This window comes from Lepidochelys olivacea, assembly GCF_965140295.1.
Source record: "Lepidochelys olivacea isolate rLepOli2 genome assembly, chromosome: 2".
In the NCBI taxonomy this organism is placed as follows: domain Eukaryota; kingdom Metazoa; phylum Chordata; order Testudines; family Cheloniidae; genus Lepidochelys; species Lepidochelys olivacea.
In genome coordinates this window covers 29,475,335-29,499,884 of record NC_140412.1, presented here as the reverse complement: position 1 = coordinate 29,499,884, position 24,550 = coordinate 29,475,335, and the positions used below count along the sequence as shown (strand labels likewise).

Below are 24,550 nucleotides of genomic sequence, written 5' to 3'. Positions count from 1 at the left end.
CATTGGGATGCCTGGATATCAGGAGCAAGTGTTGAATCTCCAGTAAATTTGCCCTTCCTAATGCAAATGGAACAATTCTTAGAGGGTGTTCCTGAGGAAATAGAAAGATACATCCTAGATGGGAAACCCAAAACTGTAATTGAGGCAGGAGAGATTGGAGCCAGATGGGTGGAGGTGGCAGAGAAGAAGAAAACTGGTCGCAGTTGGAGCGGAGACCAGAAGGGACCACCCCAGACCACACCCTATTACCGGGGGCCGCCCAAAGCCCCACCTACCTCCCAAAGAACCCTCCAGACCCCTTATCGTCCCACCACCCCGTTCTCCAGCAACCCTCCTCGCCCCAGTGACCCGTCAGCTGGACGATGTTTTAAGTGTAACGAGCTGGGGCATGTAAAGGCCAACTGCCCCAAGAACCCCAACAGATTACAGTTCATTGCACCGGAATCACACCAGAGGTCCACAGGCCCAGATACCTCCCAGATACCCTTGGAGCGGAGGGAAACTGTGAGTGTGGGTGGGAAGAAGGTCACCGCGTGGAGGGACACCGGAGCACAAGTGTCAGCTATCCATGCTTCCTTAGTGGACCCCAATTTAATCAACCCAGAGATCCAAGTGACGATTCAACCCTTCAAGTCCAACTCTTTCAATTTGCCTACAGCCAAGTTGCCTGTCCAGTACAAGGGCTGGTCAGGAATGTGGACTTTTGCAGTCTATGATGATTATCCCATCCCCATGCTGTTGGGGGAAGACTTGGCCAATCATGTGAAGCAGGCCAAGAGGGTGGGAATGGTCACCCGCAACCAGGCTAAACAAGCCGTGAGGCCTAGCTCTGTTCCGGAAACTTCTATCAGGACCCAGTCAGAGGTGATGGACCTGGACCCCAGGCCAATGTCTGCAACAGCAGTAGTGGATCCAGTCCCGGAGACCCAGACGGAACCAGTCCCAGAACCGGAACCAGCCAAACAACCGACACCAGACCCCGTGCCAGCACTGAATCCAGTACTTGCAACCTCAACACCAGAGGGCCCCACCGAACCTGAACTGGCAGCAGCCGATAACCCTACACAAGAGGCTCAGCCGGAGCCTGAATCCCAACATAGTGCACCAGCGGAGAGCGGTTCACAGTCAACAGAAACAGCTCCATCCCCTATATCGCTTCCAGAGGGACCAAGCCTAGGTCCACAATCCCATGAGGAACTGATGTCTCCAGCATCAAGGGAACAGTTCCAGACCGAACAGGAAGCAGATGAAAGCCTCCAGAGAGCTTGGACGGCGGCACGGAGCAACCCACCGTCTCTCAGCTCTTCTAATCGATCCAGGTTTGTTGTAGAAAGAGGACTTTTATACAAGGAAACTCTTTCTGGGGGACACCAGGAAGACTGGCATCCTCAGAGACAGTTGGTAGTTCCAACTAAATACCGGGCCAAGCTCTTGAGCTTAGCCCATGATCACCCTAGTGGCCATGCTGGGGTGAACAGGACCAAAGACCGTTTGGGGGGGTCATTCCACTGGGAGGGAATGGGCAAGGATGTTTCTACCTATGTCCAGTCTTGTGAGGTGTGCCAAAGAGTGGGAAAACCCCAAGACCAGGTCAAAGCTCCTCTCCAGCCACTCCCCATCATTGAAGTTCCATTTCAGCGAGTAGCTGTGGATATTCTGGGTCCTTTTCCGAAAAAGACACCCAGAGGAAAGCAGTACATACTGACTTTCATGGATTTTGCCACCCGATGGCCGGAAGCAGTAGCTCTAAGCAACACCAGGGCTAAAAGTGTGTGCCAGGCACTAGCAGACATTTTTGCCAGGGTAGGTTGGCCCTCCGACATCCTCACTGATGCAGGGACTAATTTCCTGGCAGGAACTATGAAAAACCTTTGGGAAGCTCATGGGGTAAATCACTTGGTTGCCACTCCTTACCATCATCAAACAAATGGCATGGTGGAGAAGTTTAATGGAACTTTGGGGGCCATGATACGTAAATTCGTAAATGAGCACTCCAATGATTGGGACCTAGTATTGCAGCAGTTGCTCTTTGCCTACAGAGCTGTACCACATCCCAGTTTAGGGTTTTCCCCATTTGAACTTGTATATGGCCGTGAGGTTAAGGGGCCATTGCAGTTGGTGAAGCAGCAATGGAAGGGATTTACACCTTCTCCAGGAACTAACATTCTGGACTTTGTAACCAACCTACAAAACACCCTCCGAACCTCTTTAGCCCTTGCTAGAGAAAACTTACAGGATGCTCAAAAAGAGCAAAAAGCCTGGTATGATAAACATGCCAGAGAGCGTTCCTTCAAAGTAGGAGACCAGGTCATGGTCTTAAAGGCGCTCCAGGCCCATAAAATGGAAGCATCGTGGGAAGGGCCATTCGTGGTCCAGGAGCGCCTGGGAGCTGTTAATTATCTCATAGCATTCCCCACCTCCAACCGAAAGCCTAAGGTGTATCATATTAATTCTCTAAAGCCCTTTTATTCCAGAGAATTAAAGGTTTGTCAGTTTACAGCCCAGGGAGGAGACGACGCTGAGTGGCCTGAAGGTGTCTACTACGAAGGGAAATGTGCTGGTGGTGTGGAAGAGGTGAACCTCTCCATGACCCTTGGGCGTATGCAGCGACAGCAGATCCAGGAGCTGTGCACTAGCTACGCGCCAACGTTCTCAGCCACCCCAGGACTGACTGAACGGGCATACCACTCCATTGACACAGGTAATGCTCACCCAATTAGGGTCCAACCTTACCGGGTGTCTCCTCAAGCTAAAACTGCTATAGAACGGGAGATCCAGGATATGTTACAGATGGGTGTAATCCGCCCCTCTGAAAGTGCATGGGCATCTCCAGTGGTTCTAGTTCCCAAACCAGATGGGGAAATACGTTTTTGCGTGGACTACCGTAAGCTAAATGCTGTAACTCGCCCAGACAACTATCCCATGCCACGCACAGATGAACTATTAGAGAAACTGGGAAGGGCCCAGTTCATCTCTACCTTGGACTTAACCAAGGGGTACTGGCAGGTACCGCTAGATGAATCTGCCAAGGAAAGGTCAGCCTTCATCACACATCTCGGGCTGTATGAATTTAATGTACTCCCTTTCGGGCTGCGAAATGCACCCGCCACTTTCCAAAGACTTGTAGATGGTCTCCTAGCGGGATTAGGAGAATATGCAGTCGCCTACCTTGACGATGTGGCCATATTTTCGGATTCCTGGGCAGACCACCTGGAACATCTACAAAAAGTCCTTGAGCGCATAAGGGAGGCAGGACTAACTGTTAAGGCTAAGAAGTGTCAAATAGGCCTAAACAGAGTGACTTACCTTGGACACCAGGTGGGTCAAGGAACTATCAGCCCCCTACAGGCCAAAGTGGATGCTATCCAAAAGTGGCCTGTCCCAAAGTCAAAGAAACAGGTTCAATCCTTCTTAGGCTTGGCCGGTTATTACAGACGATTTGTACCGCACTACAGCCAAATCGCTGCCCCACTGACAGACCTAACCAAAAAGAAACAGCCAAATGCTGTTCAGTGGACCGGAAAGTGTCAGAAGGCCTTTAACAAGCTTAAAGCGACACTCATGTCTGACCCTGTACTAAGGGCCCCAGACTTTGACAAACCGTTCCTAGTAACCACAGATGCATCCGAGCGTGGTGTGGGAGCAGTTTTAATGCAGAAAGGACCTGATCAAGAATTCCACCCTGTAGTGTTTCTCAGCAAAAAACTGTCTGAGAGGGAAAGCAACTGGTCAGTCACTGAAAAAGAATGTTATGCCATTGTCTACGCTCTGGAAAAGCTACGCCCATATGTTTGGGGACGGCGTTTCCACCTGCAAACCGACCATGCTGCACTAAAGTGGCTTCACACCGTCAAAGAAACTAACAAAAAACTTCTTCGGTGGAGTTTAGCTCTCCAAGATTTTGATTTCGACATCCAACACATCTCAGGAGCTTCTAACAAAGTGGCTGATGCACTCTCCCGTGAAAGTTTCCCAGAATCAACTGGTTAAAATCGTCCTTGAGATGTGGAAAATATTGTTAGTCTTTATGTACTTGGTAGTATATTTAGAGATGCATGTGTCTTATTAACTCTGTTTTCCTAGAGCTCCAGGAAGAAATCCCAGCCAGTGTTTCACCCTAGCTGAGATTTGGGGGGCGTGTCATAAATATAAAGGGAAGGGTAAACCCCTTTGAAATCCCTCCTGGCCAGGGGAAAGCTCCTCTCACCTGTAAAGGGTTAAGAAGCTAAAGGTAACCTCGCTGGCACCTGACCAAAATGACCAATGAGGAGACAAGATACTTTCAAAAGCTGGGAGGAGGGAGAGAAACAAAGGGTCTGTGTCTGTCTGTAGTGGTCTTGGCCAGGGACAGAACAGGAATGGAGCCTTAGAACTTTTAGTAAGTAATCTAGCTAGGTATGTGTTAGATTATGATTTCTTTAAATGGCTGAGAAAAGAATTGTGCTGAATAGAATAACTATTTCTGTCTGTGTATCTTTTTTGTAACTTAAGGTTTTGCCTAGAGGGGTTCTCTATGTTTTTGAATCTAATTACCCTGTAAGATATCTACCATCCTGATTTTTCAGGGGGGATTTCTTTATTTCTATTTACTTCTATTTTTTATTAAAAGTCTTCTTGTAAAACACTGAATGCTTTTTCATTGTTCTCAGATCCAAGGGTTTGGGTCTGTGGTCACCTATGCAAATTGGTGAGGCTTTTTATCCAACATTTCCCAGGAAAGGGGGGGTGCAAGTGTTGGGAGGATTGTTCATTGTTCTTAAGATCCAAGGGTCTGGGTCTGTAGTCACCTAGGCAAATTGGTGAGGCTTTTTACCAAACCTTGTCCAGGAAGTGGGGTGCAAGGTTTTGGGAAGTATTTTGGGGGGAAGGACGCGTCCAAACAGCTCTTCCCCAGTAACCAGTATTAGTTTGGTGGTGGTAGCGGCCATTCCAAGGATAACGGGGGTAATATTTTGTACCTTGGGGAAGTTTTGACCTAAGCTGGTAAAGATAAGCTTAGGAGGTTTTTCATGCAGGTCCCCACATCTGTACCCTAGAGTTCAGAGTGGGGGAGGAACCTTGACATGGTGGCACAGTGGTGGGATTAACCTGAAATCATTTTGAGATCCAGTTGAGATTTTTTGAACTAGAAATACAGATTTTAAAAAGGAATTTTTAGGAAGTCCAGAAGGCAGCTTTGAAACTGAAAGCAGCTTGGTTTCTCTCTGCTTTGTGGCCAAGCAGAGACAAAAGGGGATTATCTTGTGAATTGCAGGTTTTCTTTGCCTGGAGGCAGGGTACTTAACTCCTGCAGGGAAATTCACAGTCTTCCAACCCAGAGGTTTTTTTTTTTTTTCTTTTCTTCCTAAAAGTAAATAGGGGGTGTGTGCTCTACCCATTTGCCTGGAGACAAAAGTGGCAGGGTTTTTTTTAGGATTTTGATTTTTTTTTTGTTTTACAAGGAGCACAGGTTTGAAAAGAAATTTTTTTTCTTCTTTGGGCTGGGTAAGCAGGTTTCCAAGTAGTTGGAGGTTTTTTGCTTTAATTTGGGCCCAGAGCAGAGACAAGGGAATTGTCTTTTTCTGTAGGCTGACAATCACTATCAGAGAATAGGTATTCTATTCCAGCACAGCAAAATTTTACAGCCAAGTTTTGTTTGTTTATTTCTAAACCTCGGGTGTAAAGTTAGTTAAAAACAGAGAGGTTAGAATGGCCAAATCCTCAGCTCGACTACAGCTGGAATTAGCCAAATTTCAGGCTGAGGAAAAACAAAGGGAACATGAAAGACAGATAGAACTCATGCGGCTGAAGGAGGAGGAGAAGGAAAAAGAGAGGAAGCATGTGGAGGAGATGGAGAGGATAAAGGCCCAGCAGAATATACCAACAAACCCTAGCAATCCTTCTCCAGGTACCACTTCCCATCCCAGAAAGTTCCCCACCTACAAGGCAGGTGATGATACTGAGGCCTTCTTAGAAAACTTCGAAAGGGCCTGCCTTGGGTACAACATCTCTACTGACCAATACATGGTAGAGCTGAGGCTGCAGCTCAGTGGACCCTTAGCTGAGGTGGCAGCTGAAATGCCTAAAGAACACATGAACAAGTATGAACTGTTTAAATCCAAGGCGAGAGTCAGAATGGGGATAACACCGGAGCAGTCTCGTCGGAGGTTCAGAGCCCTAAGGTGGAAACCAGACATGTCATTTACCCGACATGCCTACCACATTGTAAAACATTGGGATGCCTGGATATCAGGAGCAAGTGTTGAATCTCCAGTAAATTTGCCCTTCCTAATGCAAATGGAACAATTCTTAGAGGGTGTTCCTGAGGAAATAGAAAGATACATCCTAGATGGGAAACCCAAAACTGTAATTGAGGCAGGAGAGATTGGAGCCAGATGGGTGGAGGTGGCAGAGAAGAAGAAAACTGGTCGCAGTTGGAGCGGAGACCAGAAGGGACCACCCCAGACCACACCCTATTACCGGGGGCCGCCCAAAGCCCCACCTACCTCCCAAAGAACCCTCCAGACCCCTTATCGTCCCACCACCCCGTTCTCCAGCAACCCTCCTCGCCCCAGTGACCCGTCAGCTGGACGATGTTTTAAGTGTAACGAGCTGGGGCATGTAAAGGCCAACTGCCCCAAGAACCCCAACAGATTACAGTTCATTGCACCGGAATCACACCAGAGGTCCACAGGCCCAGATACCTCCCAGATACCCTTGGAGCGGAGGGAAACTGTGAGTGTGGGTGGGAAGAAGGTCACCGCGTGGAGGGACACCGGAGCACAAGTGTCAGCTATCCATGCTTCCTTAGTGGACCCCAATTTAATCAACCCAGAGATCCAAGTGACGATTCAACCCTTCAAGTCCAACTCTTTCAATTTGCCTACAGCCAAGTTGCCTGTCCAGTACAAGGGCTGGTCAGGAATGTGGACTTTTGCAGTCTATGATGATTATCCCATCCCCATGCTGTTGGGGGAAGACTTGGCCAATCATGTGAAGCAGGCCAAGAGGGTGGGAATGGTCACCCGCAACCAGGCTAAACAAGCCGTGAGGCCTAGCTCTGTTCCGGAAACTTCTATCAGGACCCAGTCAGAGGTGATGGACCTGGACCCCAGGCCAATGTCTGCAACAGCAGTAGTGGATCCAGTCCCGGAGACCCAGACGGAACCAGTCCCAGAACCGGAACCAGCCAAACAACCGACACCAGACCCCGTGCCAGCACTGAATCCAGTACTTGCAACCTCAACACCAGAGGGCCCCACCGAACCTGAACTGGCAGCAGCCGATAACCCTACACAAGAGGCTCAGCCGGAGCCTGAATCCCAACATAGTGCACCAGCGGAGAGCGGTTCACAGTCAACAGAAACAGCTCCATCCCCTATATCGCTTCCAGAGGGACCAAGCCTAGGTCCACAATCCCATGAGGAACTGATGTCTCCAGCATCAAGGGAACAGTTCCAGACCGAACAGGAAGCAGATGAAAGCCTCCAGAGAGCTTGGACGGCGGCACGGAGCAACCCACCGTCTCTCAGCTCTTCTAATCGATCCAGGTTTGTTGTAGAAAGAGGACTTTTATACAAGGAAACTCTTTCTGGGGGACACCAGGAAGACTGGCATCCTCAGAGACAGTTGGTAGTTCCAACTAAATACCGGGCCAAGCTCTTGAGCTTAGCCCATGATCACCCTAGTGGCCATGCTGGGGTGAACAGGACCAAAGACCGTTTGGGGGGGTCATTCCACTGGGAGGGAATGGGCAAGGATGTTTCTACCTATGTCCAGTCTTGTGAGGTGTGCCAAAGAGTGGGAAAACCCCAAGACCAGGTCAAAGCTCCTCTCCAGCCACTCCCCATCATTGAAGTTCCATTTCAGCGAGTAGCTGTGGATATTCTGGGTCCTTTTCCGAAAAAGACACCCAGAGGAAAGCAGTACATACTGACTTTCATGGATTTTGCCACCCGATGGCCGGAAGCAGTAGCTCTAAGCAACACCAGGGCTAAAAGTGTGTGCCAGGCACTAGCAGACATTTTTGCCAGGGTAGGTTGGCCCTCCGACATCCTCACTGATGCAGGGACTAATTTCCTGGCAGGAACTATGAAAAACCTTTGGGAAGCTCATGGGGTAAATCACTTGGTTGCCACTCCTTACCATCATCAAACAAATGGCATGGTGGAGAAGTTTAATGGAACTTTGGGGGCCATGATACGTAAATTCGTAAATGAGCACTCCAATGATTGGGACCTAGTATTGCAGCAGTTGCTCTTTGCCTACAGAGCTGTACCACATCCCAGTTTAGGGTTTTCCCCATTTGAACTTGTATATGGCCGTGAGGTTAAGGGGCCATTGCAGTTGGTGAAGCAGCAATGGAAGGGATTTACACCTTCTCCAGGAACTAACATTCTGGACTTTGTAACCAACCTACAAAACACCCTCCGAACCTCTTTAGCCCTTGCTAGAGAAAACTTACAGGATGCTCAAAAAGAGCAAAAAGCCTGGTATGATAAACATGCCAGAGAGCGTTCCTTCAAAGTAGGAGACCAGGTCATGGTCTTAAAGGCGCTCCAGGCCCATAAAATGGAAGCATCGTGGGAAGGGCCATTCGTGGTCCAGGAGCGCCTGGGAGCTGTTAATTATCTCATAGCATTCCCCACCTCCAACCGAAAGCCTAAGGTGTATCATATTAATTCTCTAAAGCCCTTTTATTCCAGAGAATTAAAGGTTTGTCAGTTTACAGCCCAGGGAGGAGACGACGCTGAGTGGCCTGAAGGTGTCTACTACGAAGGGAAATGTGCTGGTGGTGTGGAAGAGGTGAACCTCTCCATGACCCTTGGGCGTATGCAGCGACAGCAGATCCAGGAGCTGTGCACTAGCTACGCGCCAACGTTCTCAGCCACCCCAGGACTGACTGAACGGGCATACCACTCCATTGACACAGGTAATGCTCACCCAATTAGGGTCCAACCTTACCGGGTGTCTCCTCAAGCTAAAACTGCTATAGAACGGGAGATCCAGGATATGTTACAGATGGGTGTAATCCGCCCCTCTGAAAGTGCATGGGCATCTCCAGTGGTTCTAGTTCCCAAACCAGATGGGGAAATACGTTTTTGCGTGGACTACCGTAAGCTAAATGCTGTAACTCGCCCAGACAACTATCCCATGCCACGCACAGATGAACTATTAGAGAAACTGGGAAGGGCCCAGTTCATCTCTACCTTGGACTTAACCAAGGGGTACTGGCAGGTACCGCTAGATGAATCTGCCAAGGAAAGGTCAGCCTTCATCACACATCTCGGGCTGTATGAATTTAATGTACTCCCTTTCGGGCTGCGAAATGCACCCGCCACTTTCCAAAGACTTGTAGATGGTCTCCTAGCGGGATTAGGAGAATATGCAGTCGCCTACCTTGACGATGTGGCCATATTTTCGGATTCCTGGGCAGACCACCTGGAACATCTACAAAAAGTCCTTGAGCGCATAAGGGAGGCAGGACTAACTGTTAAGGCTAAGAAGTGTCAAATAGGCCTAAACAGAGTGACTTACCTTGGACACCAGGTGGGTCAAGGAACTATCAGCCCCCTACAGGCCAAAGTGGATGCTATCCAAAAGTGGCCTGTCCCAAAGTCAAAGAAACAGGTTCAATCCTTCTTAGGCTTGGCCGGTTATTACAGACGATTTGTACCGCACTACAGCCAAATCGCTGCCCCACTGACAGACCTAACCAAAAAGAAACAGCCAAATGCTGTTCAGTGGACCGGAAAGTGTCAGAAGGCCTTTAACAAGCTTAAAGCGACACTCATGTCTGACCCTGTACTAAGGGCCCCAGACTTTGACAAACCGTTCCTAGTAACCACAGATGCATCCGAGCGTGGTGTGGGAGCAGTTTTAATGCAGAAAGGACCTGATCAAGAATTCCACCCTGTAGTGTTTCTCAGCAAAAAACTGTCTGAGAGGGAAAGCAACTGGTCAGTCACTGAAAAAGAATGTTATGCCATTGTCTACGCTCTGGAAAAGCTACGCCCATATGTTTGGGGACGGCGTTTCCACCTGCAAACCGACCATGCTGCACTAAAGTGGCTTCACACCGTCAAAGAAACTAACAAAAAACTTCTTCGGTGGAGTTTAGCTCTCCAAGATTTTGATTTCGACATCCAACACATCTCAGGAGCTTCTAACAAAGTGGCTGATGCACTCTCCCGTGAAAGTTTCCCAGAATCAACTGGTTAAAATCGTCCTTGAGATGTGGAAAATATTGTTAGTCTTTATGTACTTGGTAGTATATTTAGAGATGCATGTGTCTTATTAACTCTGTTTTCCTAGAGCTCCAGGAAGAAATCCCAGCCAGTGTTTCACCCTAGCTGAGATTTGGGGGGCGTGTCATAAATATAAAGGGAAGGGTAAACCCCTTTGAAATCCCTCCTGGCCAGGGGAAAGCTCCTCTCACCTGTAAAGGGTTAAGAAGCTAAAGGTAACCTCGCTGGCACCTGACCAAAATGACCAATGAGGAGACAAGATACTTTCAAAAGCTGGGAGGAGGGAGAGAAACAAAGGGTCTGTGTCTGTCTGTAGTGGTCTTGGCCAGGGACAGAACAGGAATGGAGCCTTAGAACTTTTAGTAAGTAATCTAGCTAGGTATGTGTTAGATTATGATTTCTTTAAATGGCTGAGAAAAGAATTGTGCTGAATAGAATAACTATTTCTGTCTGTGTATCTTTTTTGTAACTTAAGGTTTTGCCTAGAGGGGTTCTCTATGTTTTTGAATCTAATTACCCTGTAAGATATCTACCATCCTGATTTTTCAGGGGGGATTTCTTTATTTCTATTTACTTCTATTTTTTATTAAAAGTCTTCTTGTAAAACACTGAATGCTTTTTCATTGTTCTCAGATCCAAGGGTTTGGGTCTGTGGTCACCTATGCAAATTGGTGAGGCTTTTTATCCAACATTTCCCAGGAAAGGGGGGGTGCAAGTGTTGGGAGGATTGTTCATTGTTCTTAAGATCCAAGGGTCTGGGTCTGTAGTCACCTAGGCAAATTGGTGAGGCTTTTTACCAAACCTTGTCCAGGAAGTGGGGTGCAAGGTTTTGGGAAGTATTTTGGGGGGAAGGACGCGTCCAAACAGCTCTTCCCCAGTAACCAGTATTAGTTTGGTGGTGGTAGCGGCCATTCCAAGGATAACGGGGGTAATATTTTGTACCTTGGGGAAGTTTTGACCTAAGCTGGTAAAGATAAGCTTAGGAGGTTTTTCATGCAGGTCCCCACATCTGTACCCTAGAGTTCAGAGTGGGGGAGGAACCTTGACATGGTGGCACAGTGGTGGGATTAACCTGAAATCATTTTGAGATCCAGTTGAGATTTTTTGAACTAGAAATACAGATTTTAAAAAGGAATTTTTAGGAAGTCCAGAAGGCAGCTTTGAAACTGAAAGCAGCTTGGTTTCTCTCTGCTTTGTGGCCAAGCAGAGACAAAAGGGGATTATCTTGTGAATTGCAGGTTTTCTTTGCCTGGAGGCAGGGTACTTAACTCCTGCAGGGAAATTCACAGTCTTCCAACCCAGAGGTTTTTTTTTTTTTTCTTTTCTTCCTAAAAGTAAATAGGGGGTGTGTGCTCTACCCATTTGCCTGGAGACAAAAGTGGCAGGGTTTTTTTTAGGATTTTGATTTTTTTTTTGTTTTACAAGGAGCACAGGTTTGAAAAGAAATTTTTTTTCTTCTTTGGGCTGGGTAAGCAGGTTTCCAAGTAGTTGGAGGTTTTTTGCTTTAATTTGGGCCCAGAGCAGAGACAAGGGAATTGTCTTTTTCTGTAGGCTGACAATCACTATCAGAGAATAGGTATTCTATTCCAGCACAGCAAAATTTTACAGCCAAGTTTTGTTTGTTTATTTCTAAACCTCGGGTGTAAAGTTAGTTAAAAACAGAGAGGTTAGAATGGCCAAATCCTCAGCTCGACTACAGCTGGAATTAGCCAAATTTCAGGCTGAGGAAAAACAAAGGGAACATGAAAGACAGATAGAACTCATGCGGCTGAAGGAGGAGGAGAAGGAAAAAGAGAGGAAGCATGTGGAGGAGATGGAGAGGATAAAGGCCCAGCAGAATATACCAACAAACCCTAGCAATCCTTCTCCAGGTACCACTTCCCATCCCAGAAAGTTCCCCACCTACAAGGCAGGTGATGATACTGAGGCCTTCTTAGAAAACTTCGAAAGGGCCTGCCTTGGGTACAACATCTCTACTGACCAATACATGGTAGAGCTGAGGCTGCAGCTCAGTGGACCCTTAGCTGAGGTGGCAGCTGAAATGCCTAAAGAACACATGAACAAGTATGAACTGTTTAAATCCAAGGCGAGAGTCAGAATGGGGATAACACCGGAGCAGTCTCGTCGGAGGTTCAGAGCCCTAAGGTGGAAACCAGACATGTCATTTACCCGACATGCCTACCACATTGTAAAACATTGGGATGCCTGGATATCAGGAGCAAGTGTTGAATCTCCAGTAAATTTGCCCTTCCTAATGCAAATGGAACAATTCTTAGAGGGTGTTCCTGAGGAAATAGAAAGATACATCCTAGATGGGAAACCCAAAACTGTAATTGAGGCAGGAGAGATTGGAGCCAGATGGGTGGAGGTGGCAGAGAAGAAGAAAACTGGTCGCAGTTGGAGCGGAGACCAGAAGGGACCACCCCAGACCACACCCTATTACCGGGGGCCGCCCAAAGCCCCACCTACCTCCCAAAGAACCCTCCAGACCCCTTATCGTCCCACCACCCCGTTCTCCAGCAACCCTCCTCGCCCCAGTGACCCGTCAGCTGGACGATGTTTTAAGTGTAACGAGCTGGGGCATGTAAAGGCCAACTGCCCCAAGAACCCCAACAGATTACAGTTCATTGCACCGGAATCACACCAGAGGTCCACAGGCCCAGATACCTCCCAGATACCCTTGGAGCGGAGGGAAACTGTGAGTGTGGGTGGGAAGAAGGTCACCGCGTGGAGGGACACCGGAGCACAAGTGTCAGCTATCCATGCTTCCTTAGTGGACCCCAATTTAATCAACCCAGAGATCCAAGTGACGATTCAACCCTTCAAGTCCAACTCTTTCAATTTGCCTACAGCCAAGTTGCCTGTCCAGTACAAGGGCTGGTCAGGAATGTGGACTTTTGCAGTCTATGATGATTATCCCATCCCCATGCTGTTGGGGGAAGACTTGGCCAATCATGTGAAGCAGGCCAAGAGGGTGGGAATGGTCACCCGCAACCAGGCTAAACAAGCCGTGAGGCCTAGCTCTGTTCCGGAAACTTCTATCAGGACCCAGTCAGAGGTGATGGACCTGGACCCCAGGCCAATGTCTGCAACAGCAGTAGTGGATCCAGTCCCGGAGACCCAGACGGAACCAGTCCCAGAACCGGAACCAGCCAAACAACCGACACCAGACCCCGTGTCAGCACTGAATCCAGTACTTGCAACCTCAACACCAGAGGGCCCCACCGAACCTGAACTGGCAGCAGCCGATAACCCTACACAAGAGGCTCAGCCGGAGCCTGAATCCCAACATAGTGCACCAGCGGAGAGCGGTTCACAGTCAACAGAAACAGCTCCATCCCCTATATCGCTTCCAGAGGGACCAAGCCTAGGTCCACAATCCCATGAGGAACTGATGTCTCCAGCATCAAGGGAACAGTTCCAGACCGAACAGGAAGCAGATGAAAGCCTCCAGAGAGCTTGGACGGCGGCACGGAGCAACCCACCGTCTCTCAGCTCTTCTAATCGATCCAGGTTTGTTGTAGAAAGAGGACTTTTATACAAGGAAACTCTTTCTGGGGGACACCAGGAAGACTGGCATCCTCAGAGACAGTTGGTAGTTCCAACTAAATACCGGGCCAAGCTCTTGAGCTTAGCCCATGATCACCCTAGTGGCCATGCTGGGGTGAACAGGACCAAAGACCGTTTGGGGGGGTCATTCCACTGGGAGGGAATGGGCAAGGATGTTTCTACCTATGTCCAGTCTTGTGAGGTGTGCCAAAGAGTGGGAAAACCCCAAGACCAGGTCAAAGCTCCTCTCCAGCCACTCCCCATCATTGAAGTTCCATTTCAGCGAGTAGCTGTGGATATTCTGGGTCCTTTTCCGAAAAAGACACCCAGAGGAAAGCAGTACATACTGACTTTCATGGATTTTGCCACCCGATGGCCGGAAGCAGTAGCTCTAAGCAACACCAGGGCTAAAAGTGTGTGCCAGGCACTAGCAGACATTTTTGCCAGGGTAGGTTGGCCCTCCGACATCCTCACTGATGCAGGGACTAATTTCCTGGCAGGAACTATGAAAAACCTTTGGGAAGCTCATGGGGTAAATCACTTGGTTGCCACTCCTTACCATCATCAAACAAATGGCATGGTGGAGAAGTTTAATGGAACTTTGGGGGCCATGATACGTAAATTCGTAAATGAGCACTCCAATGATTGGGACCTAGTATTGCAGCAGTTGCTCTTTGCCTACAGAGCTGTACCACATCCCAGTTTAGGGTTTTCCCCATTTGAACTTGTATATGGCCGTGAGGTTAAGGGGCCATTGCAGTTGGTGAAGCAGCAATGGAAGGGATTTACACCTTCTCCAGGAACTAACATTCTGGACTTTGTAACCAACCTACAAAACACCCTCCGAACCTCTTTAGCCCTTGCTAGAGAAAACTTACAGGATGCTCAAAAAGAGCAAAAAGCCTGGTATGATAAACATGCCAGAGAGCGTTCCTTCAAAGTAGGAGACCAGGTCATGGTCTTAAAGGCGCTCCAGGCCCATAAAATGGAAGCATCGTGGGAAGGGCCATTCGTGGTCCAGGAGCGCCTGGGAGCTGTTAATTATCTCATAGCATTCCCCACCTCCAACCGAAAGCCTAAGGTGTATCATATTAATTCTCTAAAGCCCTTTTATTCCAGAGAATTAAAGGTTTGTCAGTTTACAGCCCAGGGAGGAGACGACGCTGAGTGGCCTGAAGGTGTCTACTACGAAGGGAAATGTGCTGGTGGTGTGGAAGAGGTGAACCTCTCCATGACCCTTGGGCGTATGCAGCGACAGCAGATCCAGGAGCTGTGCACTAGCTACGCGCCAACGTTCTCAGCCACCCCAGGACTGACTGAACGGGCATACCACTCCATTGACACAGGTAATGCTCACCCAATTAGGGTCCAACCTTACCGGGTGTCTCCTCAAGCTAAAACTGCTATAGAACGGGAGATCCAGGATATGTTACAGATGGGTGTAATCCGCCCCTCTGAAAGTGCATGGGCATCTCCAGTGGTTCTAGTTCCCAAACCAGATGGGGAAATACGTTTTTGCGTGGACTACCGTAAGCTAAATGCTGTAACTCGCCCAGACAACTATCCCATGCCACGCACAGATGAACTATTAGAGAAACTGGGAAGGGCCCAGTTCATCTCTACCTTGGACTTAACCAAGGGGTACTGGCAGGTACCGCTAGATGAATCTGCCAAGGAAAGGTCAGCCTTCATCACACATCTCGGGCTGTATGAATTTAATGTACTCCCTTTCGGGCTGCGAAATGCACCCGCCACTTTCCAAAGACTTGTAGATGGTCTCCTAGCGGGATTAGGAGAATATGCAGTCGCCTACCTTGACGATGTGGCCATATTTTCGGATTCCTGGGCAGACCACCTGGAACATCTACAAAAAGTCCTTGAGCGCATAAGGGAGGCAGGACTAACTGTTAAGGCTAAGAAGTGTCAAATAGGCCTAAACAGAGTGACTTACCTTGGACACCAGGTGGGTCAAGGAACTATCAGCCCCCTACAGGCCAAAGTGGATGCTATCCAAAAGTGGCCTGTCCCAAAGTCAAAGAAACAGGTTCAATCCTTCTTAGGCTTGGCCGGTTATTACAGACGATTTGTACCGCACTACAGCCAAATCGCTGCCCCACTGACAGACCTAACCAAAAAGAAACAGCCAAATGCTGTTCAGTGGACCGGAAAGTGTCAGAAGGCCTTTAACAAGCTTAAAGCGACACTCATGTCTGACCCTGTACTAAGGGCCCCAGACTTTGACAAACCGTTCCTAGTAACCACAGATGCATCCGAGCGTGGTGTGGGAGCAGTTTTAATGCAGAAAGGACCTGATCAAGAATTCCACCCTGTAGTGTTTCTCAGCAAAAAACTGTCTGAGAGGGAAAGCAACTGGTCAGTCACTGAAAAAGAATGTTATGCCATTGTCTACGCTCTGGAAAAGCTACGCCCATATGTTTGGGGACGGCGTTTCCACCTGCAAACCGACCATGCTGCACTAAAGTGGCTTCACACCGTCAAAGAAACTAACAAAAAACTTCTTCGGTGGAGTTTAGCTCTCCAAGATTTTGATTTCGACATCCAACACATCTCAGGAGCTTCTAACAAAGTGGCTGATGCACTCTCCCGTGAAAGTTTCCCAGAATCAACTGGTTAAAATCGTCCTTGAGATGTGGAAAATATTGTTAGTCTTTATGTACTTGGTAGTATATTTAGAGATGCATGTGTCTTATTAACTCTGTTTTCCTAGAGCTCCAGGAAGAAATCCCAGCCAGTGTTTCACCCTAGCTGAGATTTGGGGGGCGTGTCATAAATATAAAGGGAAGGGTAAACCCCTTTGAAATCCCTCCTGGCCAGGGGAAAGCTCCTCTCACCTGTAAAGGGTTAAGAAGCTAAAGGTAACCTCGCTGGCACCTGACCAAAATGACCAATGAGGAGACAAGATACTTTCAAAAGCTGGGAGGAGGGAGAGAAACAAAGGGTCTGTGTCTGTCTGTAGTCGTCTTGGCCAGGGACAGAACAGGAATGGAGCCTTAGAACTTTTAGTAAGTAATCTAGCTAGGTATGTGTTAGATTATGATTTCTTTAAATGGCTGAGAAAAGAATTGTGCTGAATAGAATAACTATTTCTGTCTGTGTATCTTTTTTGTAACTTAAGGTTTTGCCTAGAGGGGTTCTCTATGTTTTTGAATCTAATTACCCTGTAAGATATCTACCATCCTGATTTTACAGGGGGGATTTCTTTATTTCTATTTACTTCTATTTTTTATTAAAAGTCTTCTTGTAAAACACTGAATGCTTTTTCATTGTTCTCAGATCCAAGGGTTTGGGTCTGTGGTCACCTATGCAAATTGGTGAGGCTTTTTATCCAACATTTCCCAGGAAAGGGGGGGTGCAAGTGTTGGGAGGATTGTTCATTGTTCTTAAGATCCAAGGGTCTGGGTCTGTAGTCACCTAGGCAAATTGGTGAGGCTTTTTACCAAACCTTGTCCAGGAAGTGGGGTGCAAGGTTTTGGGAAGTATTTTGGGGGGAAGGACGCGTCCAAACAGCTCTTCCCCAGTAACCAGTATTAGTTTGGTGGTGGTAGCGGCCATTCCAAGGATAACGGGGGTAATATTTTGTACCTTGGGGAAGTTTTGACCTAAGCTGGTAAAGATAAGCTTAGGAGGTTTTTCATGCAGGTCCCCACATCTGTACCCTAGAGTTCAGAGTGGGGGAGGAACCTTGACAAGAGCCTTATAATGGGAAGTGCTGGGCAACCTTAATATTGGGTGCTGCTTCCAACCCCTGCCTACTATTTAAAGAAGACCATTTGCAAAATGCCATATTCAAACCTGATTTAAAGTTTTCTTCTTTGGAGTCACTGACTTCAGTATTCAAATATACTGTAATGCTGAAAGCTCACTGAAGCAGGTGGGTGTAATAACTGCTCTTTATTTAGGCTAAGTGTAAAAAAAGGTCCTTTATACAAAGACAATAGGAGCCACCATCCAAAAGACAGGCCACGTGCAAAGCTGGAGTAGGAGAAGAGCCAGCCAGTCTGAATGGTTTTTCTCTGGGTCTGAATGCAAATACATGGGGTTGGAGATTGTTGGATGGAACTGTGTATGTGAGAGAAGCTTTGGAGTTGATTGCTGTCTGGAAGGAGGTTTGGGACTGTTAGCAAAAGAATGGCCTCCTGTTTTGATTGCTACTGTATTCAAGGAAACAATCCTTTCTATACATTCTTTGTAAATAAAGAGGACTGTATCAGTGAAATATCTGACACTATCATCAAGCGTCCTCCTAAGGGAAACAACTTGCAAAAACCTGGATTTTGGCTAACTGCTCAGATCAAAAAGGAGAAACAATACTTTCATTGTGCAACTGCAGTCCTTTATAGAGCACTCAAAAATATATTATCTTGAGAGATATTAAATGGATTTTATTCATTTCACAGCCTTAAACTTTTCATGTACATTGAATATATATTCAGTACATTGAATATATACTCAGGCAATTTTCTTTCTCTACAGTTTGACATAAAAATACTCAAACATCTTGGAGCCCATACAATAAAAAACAATAGAATGTGACACCTCCCATACTTTCCTACTGTTATTACTCAACATCTATATGGATCCAAGCCAGTTAAAGCTAACTAATGATGTGAAAACAATTGCTTAGGTGTGCTAATGACTGCAAATTTTGAACAAGCCTAGGACTGGAAAAAAAGCATAAATACAAAGCTGGATAAGGTTTGGGATTCTGGAATGTTGGTTCACTAGTGGTGACTTTGCCCCACAACCCATATGAACAAAGTCTGGGGACATAAAGAAGTTATTTTACTAAAAGGACTGCAGCTCAAAAAAATATATAGATTAATGATAGAAGAGTGATTTGGCTCTCATGGCTTGTCTACATGGAGAAGTTTTGCCAGTTATATGCATCCAGTATCCACAATCTTTTAATGTTTTCTTCTACTTCTTCCCATAATAACCACCTTTGTGCCTCTCCTCTCCCTGCTCCTTTATCAGTCCTTGTAGTACTAATTTAGACTTTAAGCTTCTAAGGGTATACAACTGTTTTTTTTTTCCTTCTGTAAAGCACTATGCTCATTTATGACACTGTAGAAATTACTAATAAGTAATCATTCAGGTCTCAAATAAGACAGACCTTATTGACTCTATCCTTCATATTAGCAAACCTATACCTTCTTCAGAGAATGCACCTGATTTCCTCAGCCTCAGGGAGAGCCTCAAAACTGGATTGGAGCTAAATACTTGTATTGTCTGCAAGCAGTGATACAACATGAAGTATAAAAGCAGCTGTGGGAATACAAAGAGAGGCCAAACAGTCAATTATGCATGATGCACCATCCAGTCCCCAACTGGATAATAATCGAGTGACAGAGAGCATTCATCCTCACAAAAATTTGAGATGGAGAATTTGTTCTGACCTAATTTTCTTTTTGTGACATTATTGCATTTTCTTTGTGAAGGACGTGTGTTAGTACAATGATTATAATAAATAAAATCAACATTTACATAGGCTGGGCCCTACCAAATTCATGGTAAATTTTGGTCAATTTCATGGTCACAGGATTTTAAAAATAATAAATTTCACAGTTTGATACTTAAATCTGAAATTTCATGGTGTTATAACTGGGGAAATCCCAACCATAAAGGTGCTTTGGGGGTGACACAAGTCTATTGTAGGGTGGTTGTGGTATTGACACCCTTACTTCTGCACTGTTGCTGGCAACTGAGCTGCCTTCAGAGCTGGGTGCCCACACCGCCCCAGCCAGTCCAAGGCCCCTTTAACTCCAGAGTGCCAGGGTGCTGGGCCTGGCGCCAGGGTCGGGCAAGGATGGGGGTGTCCTGGCCAAGGGATTCTACTATATGCCAGGCTCCAGCTGCTGGTGCTGGCAGGGCTATTGAGAGACGGGACTTCCTCTTCCCCTGCAGGGGACACTCCTTGGGGTGGGTCAGACCCACCTCCAGGAACCTCTCCTGGCTGCTCTGAAGGCAGTACCACTGCCAACGGCAGTGCAGAAAGAAGGGTGGCATGATATGGTATTGCCACTTTTACTTCTGGGCTGCTGTTGGCTGCAGCAATGCCTTCGGAGCTGGGTGGTCAGCCAGTGTCCACCACTCTCCAGCCGCTAAGCTCTGATGGCAGCATAGAAGTAAACATGGCAATGCAACCCCCCACCCCCCCCGCCACAATAGCCTTGTGGCCCCCACAGCCCCCTTTGGATTGGGACCCCAAGTTTGAGAAACGCTGACAGTACAAGATATTTACCATACCCAGAGGTCCAAGTCAGTGCAAAGATAGAATCATAGGACGGGAAGGGACCTAGAGAGATCATCCAGTCCTCTTCACTCATGGCAGGACTAGGTATTATCTAGACCAACCCCTGACAGTGTTTGTCTAACCTGCTCCTAAAAATCTCCAATGATGGAGATTCTACAACCGTCCTAGGCAATTTATTCCAGTGCTTAAACACCCTGACAGTTAGGAAGTTTTTCCTAATCTCCAACCTAAACTTCCCTTGCTGCAATTTAAGCCCATTGCTTCTTGTCCTATCTTCAGAGGTTAAGAAGAACAATTCTTCTCCCTCCTCCTCCTAACAACCCTTTGTGTATTTGAAAACTGTTATGTCATGTCTCAGTCTTCTCTTTTCCAGACTGAACACACACAATTTTTATAATCTTCTCTCATAGGTCATGTTTTCTAGACCTTTAATCATTTTTGTTTCTCTTCTCTGGACTTTCTCCAATTTGTCCACATCTTTCCTGAAATGTGGTATCCAGAACTGGACACAATACTCCAGTTGAGGCCTATTCAGCATGGAGTAAAGTGGAAGAATTACTTCTTGTGTCTTGCTTACAACACTCCTGCTAAGAAATCCCAGAATGATGTTCCCTTTTTTTGCAACAGTGTTATACTGTTGAATCATATTTAGCTTGGGGTCCACTATGACCCCCAGATCCCTTTCTGCCGTACTCCTTCCTAGGCAGTCATTTCCCATTTTGTATGTCTGCAACTGATTGTTCCTTCCTAAGCGGAGTATTTTGCATTTGTCTTTATTGAATCTCATCCTATTTACTTTAGACCATTTCTCCAGTTTGTCCAGATCATTCTGAATTTTAATCCTATCCTCCAAAGCACTTGCAACCTCTCCCAGCTTGGTATCATCCATTAACTTTATAAGTGTACTCTCTATGCCATTATCTAAATTATTGATGAATACAGTGAACAGAACCGGACCCAGAACTGATCCCTTCAGGATTCCACTCGTTATGCCTTTCCAGCATGACTGTGAACCACTGATAACTACTGTCTGGGAATGGTTTTCCAACCAGTTTTGCACCCACCTTTCAGTAGCTCCATCTAGATTGTATTTCCCTAGTTTGTTTATGAGAACATCATGCTAGACAGTGTCAAAAGCTTTACTAAAGTCAAGATATACCATGTCTACCGCTTTGCCCCATCCAGAAGACTTGTTACCCTGTCAAAGAAAGCTATCAGATTTGTTCTTGACAAATCCATGCTAACTGTTACTTATTACTTTATTATCTTCTAGATGTTTACAAATTGATTTTATTTGCTCCATTATCTTTCCGGGTACAGAAGTTAAGCAGAAGTTATGTGTGAGAATAAGGTAAAAGGGGTTTGCTCTTAATGAGAATGCAGATGAACTCCTGCAAAAAGGTAAAATATCGCAATAGAATCCTTTTTTTCTTTTTCTTTTTCTTTTTTTTTTTTTTTTTAATTCATGCCTCTCTCAAACTCATCCCCTTTACAGTATGGAAGCACCTGGTGCATGCTACTGGAACATATTTTAGTGAACATATCTTTGGAAGCTCCAAAACTTACTGACTGAACTTTGCACACAGTCCAGGGGTAAAAGCGAGCCGATAAATATCAGTTTGAACAATGAGAAAAACCTCTATAGATTTAAAAAAACAACAACAAATTTGCTATTATTGCTACAAATATTTATCTATTTCCTTTAAACAAATGTGGTGGCACACCTCATAGAATCTATACAATGTCTGGTCTGAGTAAGAGATACAGTAAAGAGACACACTTCAAAGACCTTAGTTTTGATCTTGTTAAATACATTTAACGCAGCAATAGAAAAATTACATTTCCATAGGGTAGTGTTCATCATTTACCTTGTCCTAAAGTTTGCAGGATGAGGGTGTCCATCATATAATGATAAATAATCATACTCCTCTTCTAGAGCAAAAGACTGAAAGACAATCTGTATTCTGTTTCGTTCTTCTGCTATTATTATCCATGTACAGTTTGCACCATTTGGATATCCATATGGGAAGCCAGGACTTTCTATAGTGCCATTAAGACCTTTTAAAGTTCCACCACAGGTATAAATAAACCCTGAAAGAAGAGAAAAGAGTAGATTAATAACATGCTAACAAAGACATACAGTAAAATATGCCAATGGAATTCATGGTCTCTATTAATCAGCAAAATAAATTATTATGACATGCAATTGGCCTATGCTATCTTAGAAGTGACAAAGCTTAGAATATCATTACCATGTACTGTAGAAAGATACATATAATGAAGTCAAATGTCATACAAGCAATATGGAAGGCTCTGGACAACATTTTATAGCAACTATACAGAAATGTGATGGTTTTTTTTCCCAACATCTTCTAAGAAAGTTGCTTGTCCATGATTCCGGGCAAAAGGCAAATTTTTGAAGCAGCCAAACAGCAGAAAATTAATGTTCAAGAGGGGAAAACAGTGCAGATTCCCTCACAGCTAATGTTACCATTGAAAAGAAGCTATATCATTATTAAGATGATGAGTTTGGGTGGAATCTTGAATGAAGGGGTAGCAAGCTGCACGTGACTTCATTCAGAAGAGACTGAGATTGTGTCAGTGTGTTGTGGAAAGGAGGCAGAAAAATTGAAACTAGTTAGTCTCTAAGGTGCCACAAGTACTCCTTTTCTTTTTGCGAATACAGACTAACACGGCTGCTACTCTGAAACCTGAAATTATATTTGCTCTCCTGTCAGAGGAACTGTGACCACAATTTGTAATACAGATGCATATTAGGTATAAGATTCTAAGCTGCTCTTGGGCATCAAAATGATGACTGGTCAGGAGTATTTTTTTCCATGAGAGACTAATACAATATTCTTTCTCCAATGATATATGTGTCACCTCCAAATTAGGTTATTGTAATTAACTTTTGGGGGGGCTGTTCCAAAACTAAAGCTAGCATAGAATGTCTCCATCTGGTTGTTAAGTGGATTTTTCCATTGGGAGCACATGATATCAGAGCATAAGGAACTGCATTGGCTGCTAATAGGTTTCTGGGTTGAACTCAGAGTATTACTATTAACTAAGAAAAGTTCACAGCCTGATTACCTGAGAGATTGCCACTCTTCTTGTGCCAGACTGCCACAGCTAAGGCACTTGAGTTGGTCCGCCTTTATTATAAGAGGAAAGGGGCTGCTAGCAGAGTATCATGCATGAGGAGTCCTTCATTTTGGAATTCACTCCTGCATCTCCTTAGTCCAGATCAATTACAAATTAGATTTGTTAGCCCTCCTGGTATCCTCCTAAATCCATCTCCCCGCTCCCTTTCCCCGGGATTTGGGATCAGGGTAAGCAGAGAGTCATAGAGCCATTTGCATTATGGTTTAGCTTTATTTTCTTATACTTGCTGGAAGATATTTAATGTCTCAAAGTGGGATGAGCTACACTTAATATATTTATATTATTTTGTGATTAACCTTATTGTGTATTTTCAATGTATGTAATGTTGCTCAGTAAATAGGATTTGTTCATATTTTGGCACTTATAAATCTAAGTATTGAGACACACAGCTCACATACATATGATTTAACTCATTAAATAATTTTTCTCTCAAGCATGCATGTCGACAAGCATGTGTGTCCACCCCTTCCTCTGAAGCATTATGCAGAAATCTTCTACAAAGATCATGTGATCATCCCATAAAATACATTTCCCTGAGGTTAGTAGTGGGAAGAACAGATTCAGTTTCTTCCCATCGTCTATGTCTAAGTTTACCTCCCTCACTGCTAGATAGAAGCTGGCACTTATGGAACTCCTTTTATTGCTATTTTACTTTGCATAGCACCATGCCACAGGTGTACAACAACAAAAGAAAGGGAAAGCTCCTCGGTGGAAGGCATTTTGGAATTGCCTTGTCTGGTCTTACAGTCACACCATATGAGGTTTACCAACTGCTGTAAATTAGATCAGAGGATTCATTTTCATGTCACATTTGCCTGCTCACTTTCAGCTGTCAGCAGCTTCCATTGTCAGAAGAGTCTGTTTTATTTATCTCTTCCTGCATCTCTGCCTCATCAACTCGATCTATTTTTAAATCTCATCTGAAAATGATCTTTTATTATTTAACTCAGACTGTATAATTTACCTCTCTAAAAACTTTTGGGATATAGTTTGAATGGAAAAGACTCCACCAAATAAAGCTGAATTATTTACTAGTTATGTGCCACAGAATCCCGGATGAAATTCGCAAAGATCCAGGAGAAGCACAACCTTCTCAGTAACAAGTTTTCTAAAATCTTCATCAGTTTAAGCTTTTCTAACATTGCATCTATACGGGAACTCCATCTTTGAACACAATAGAGGAAGAACATGATGGAGAGCTGCACCTAGCTTTTTCTATTTGTTTTGGGCCAGCTCTAATAATATAGACTAATACATTTGGTTAAAAACAGTAGCAGATTTTAGCAAATATTCTGAAGCTGCACAGAAGTTCATTGTGGGTCACAATGCTGGAAGG

The 24,550-nt window shown here is 45.5% G+C and overlaps 1 protein-coding gene across 2 annotated transcripts in view; it reads right to left on the bottom strand.

Annotated features, from left to right (window-relative positions):
- Nucleotides 1-24,550, bottom strand: part of CSMD3 (CUB and Sushi multiple domains 3) — a 1,240,207-nt gene that overhangs the window by 1,078,389 nt on the left and 137,268 nt on the right. For both annotated transcript variants that reach the window (XM_084620231.1, XM_084620232.1), the window contains exon 2: nt 21,918-22,140. In XM_084620231.1, the coding sequence (XP_084476357.1) occupies nt 21,918-22,140 (223 nt within the window). The remainder of the gene's footprint in view (nt 1-21,917; nt 22,141-24,550) is intronic.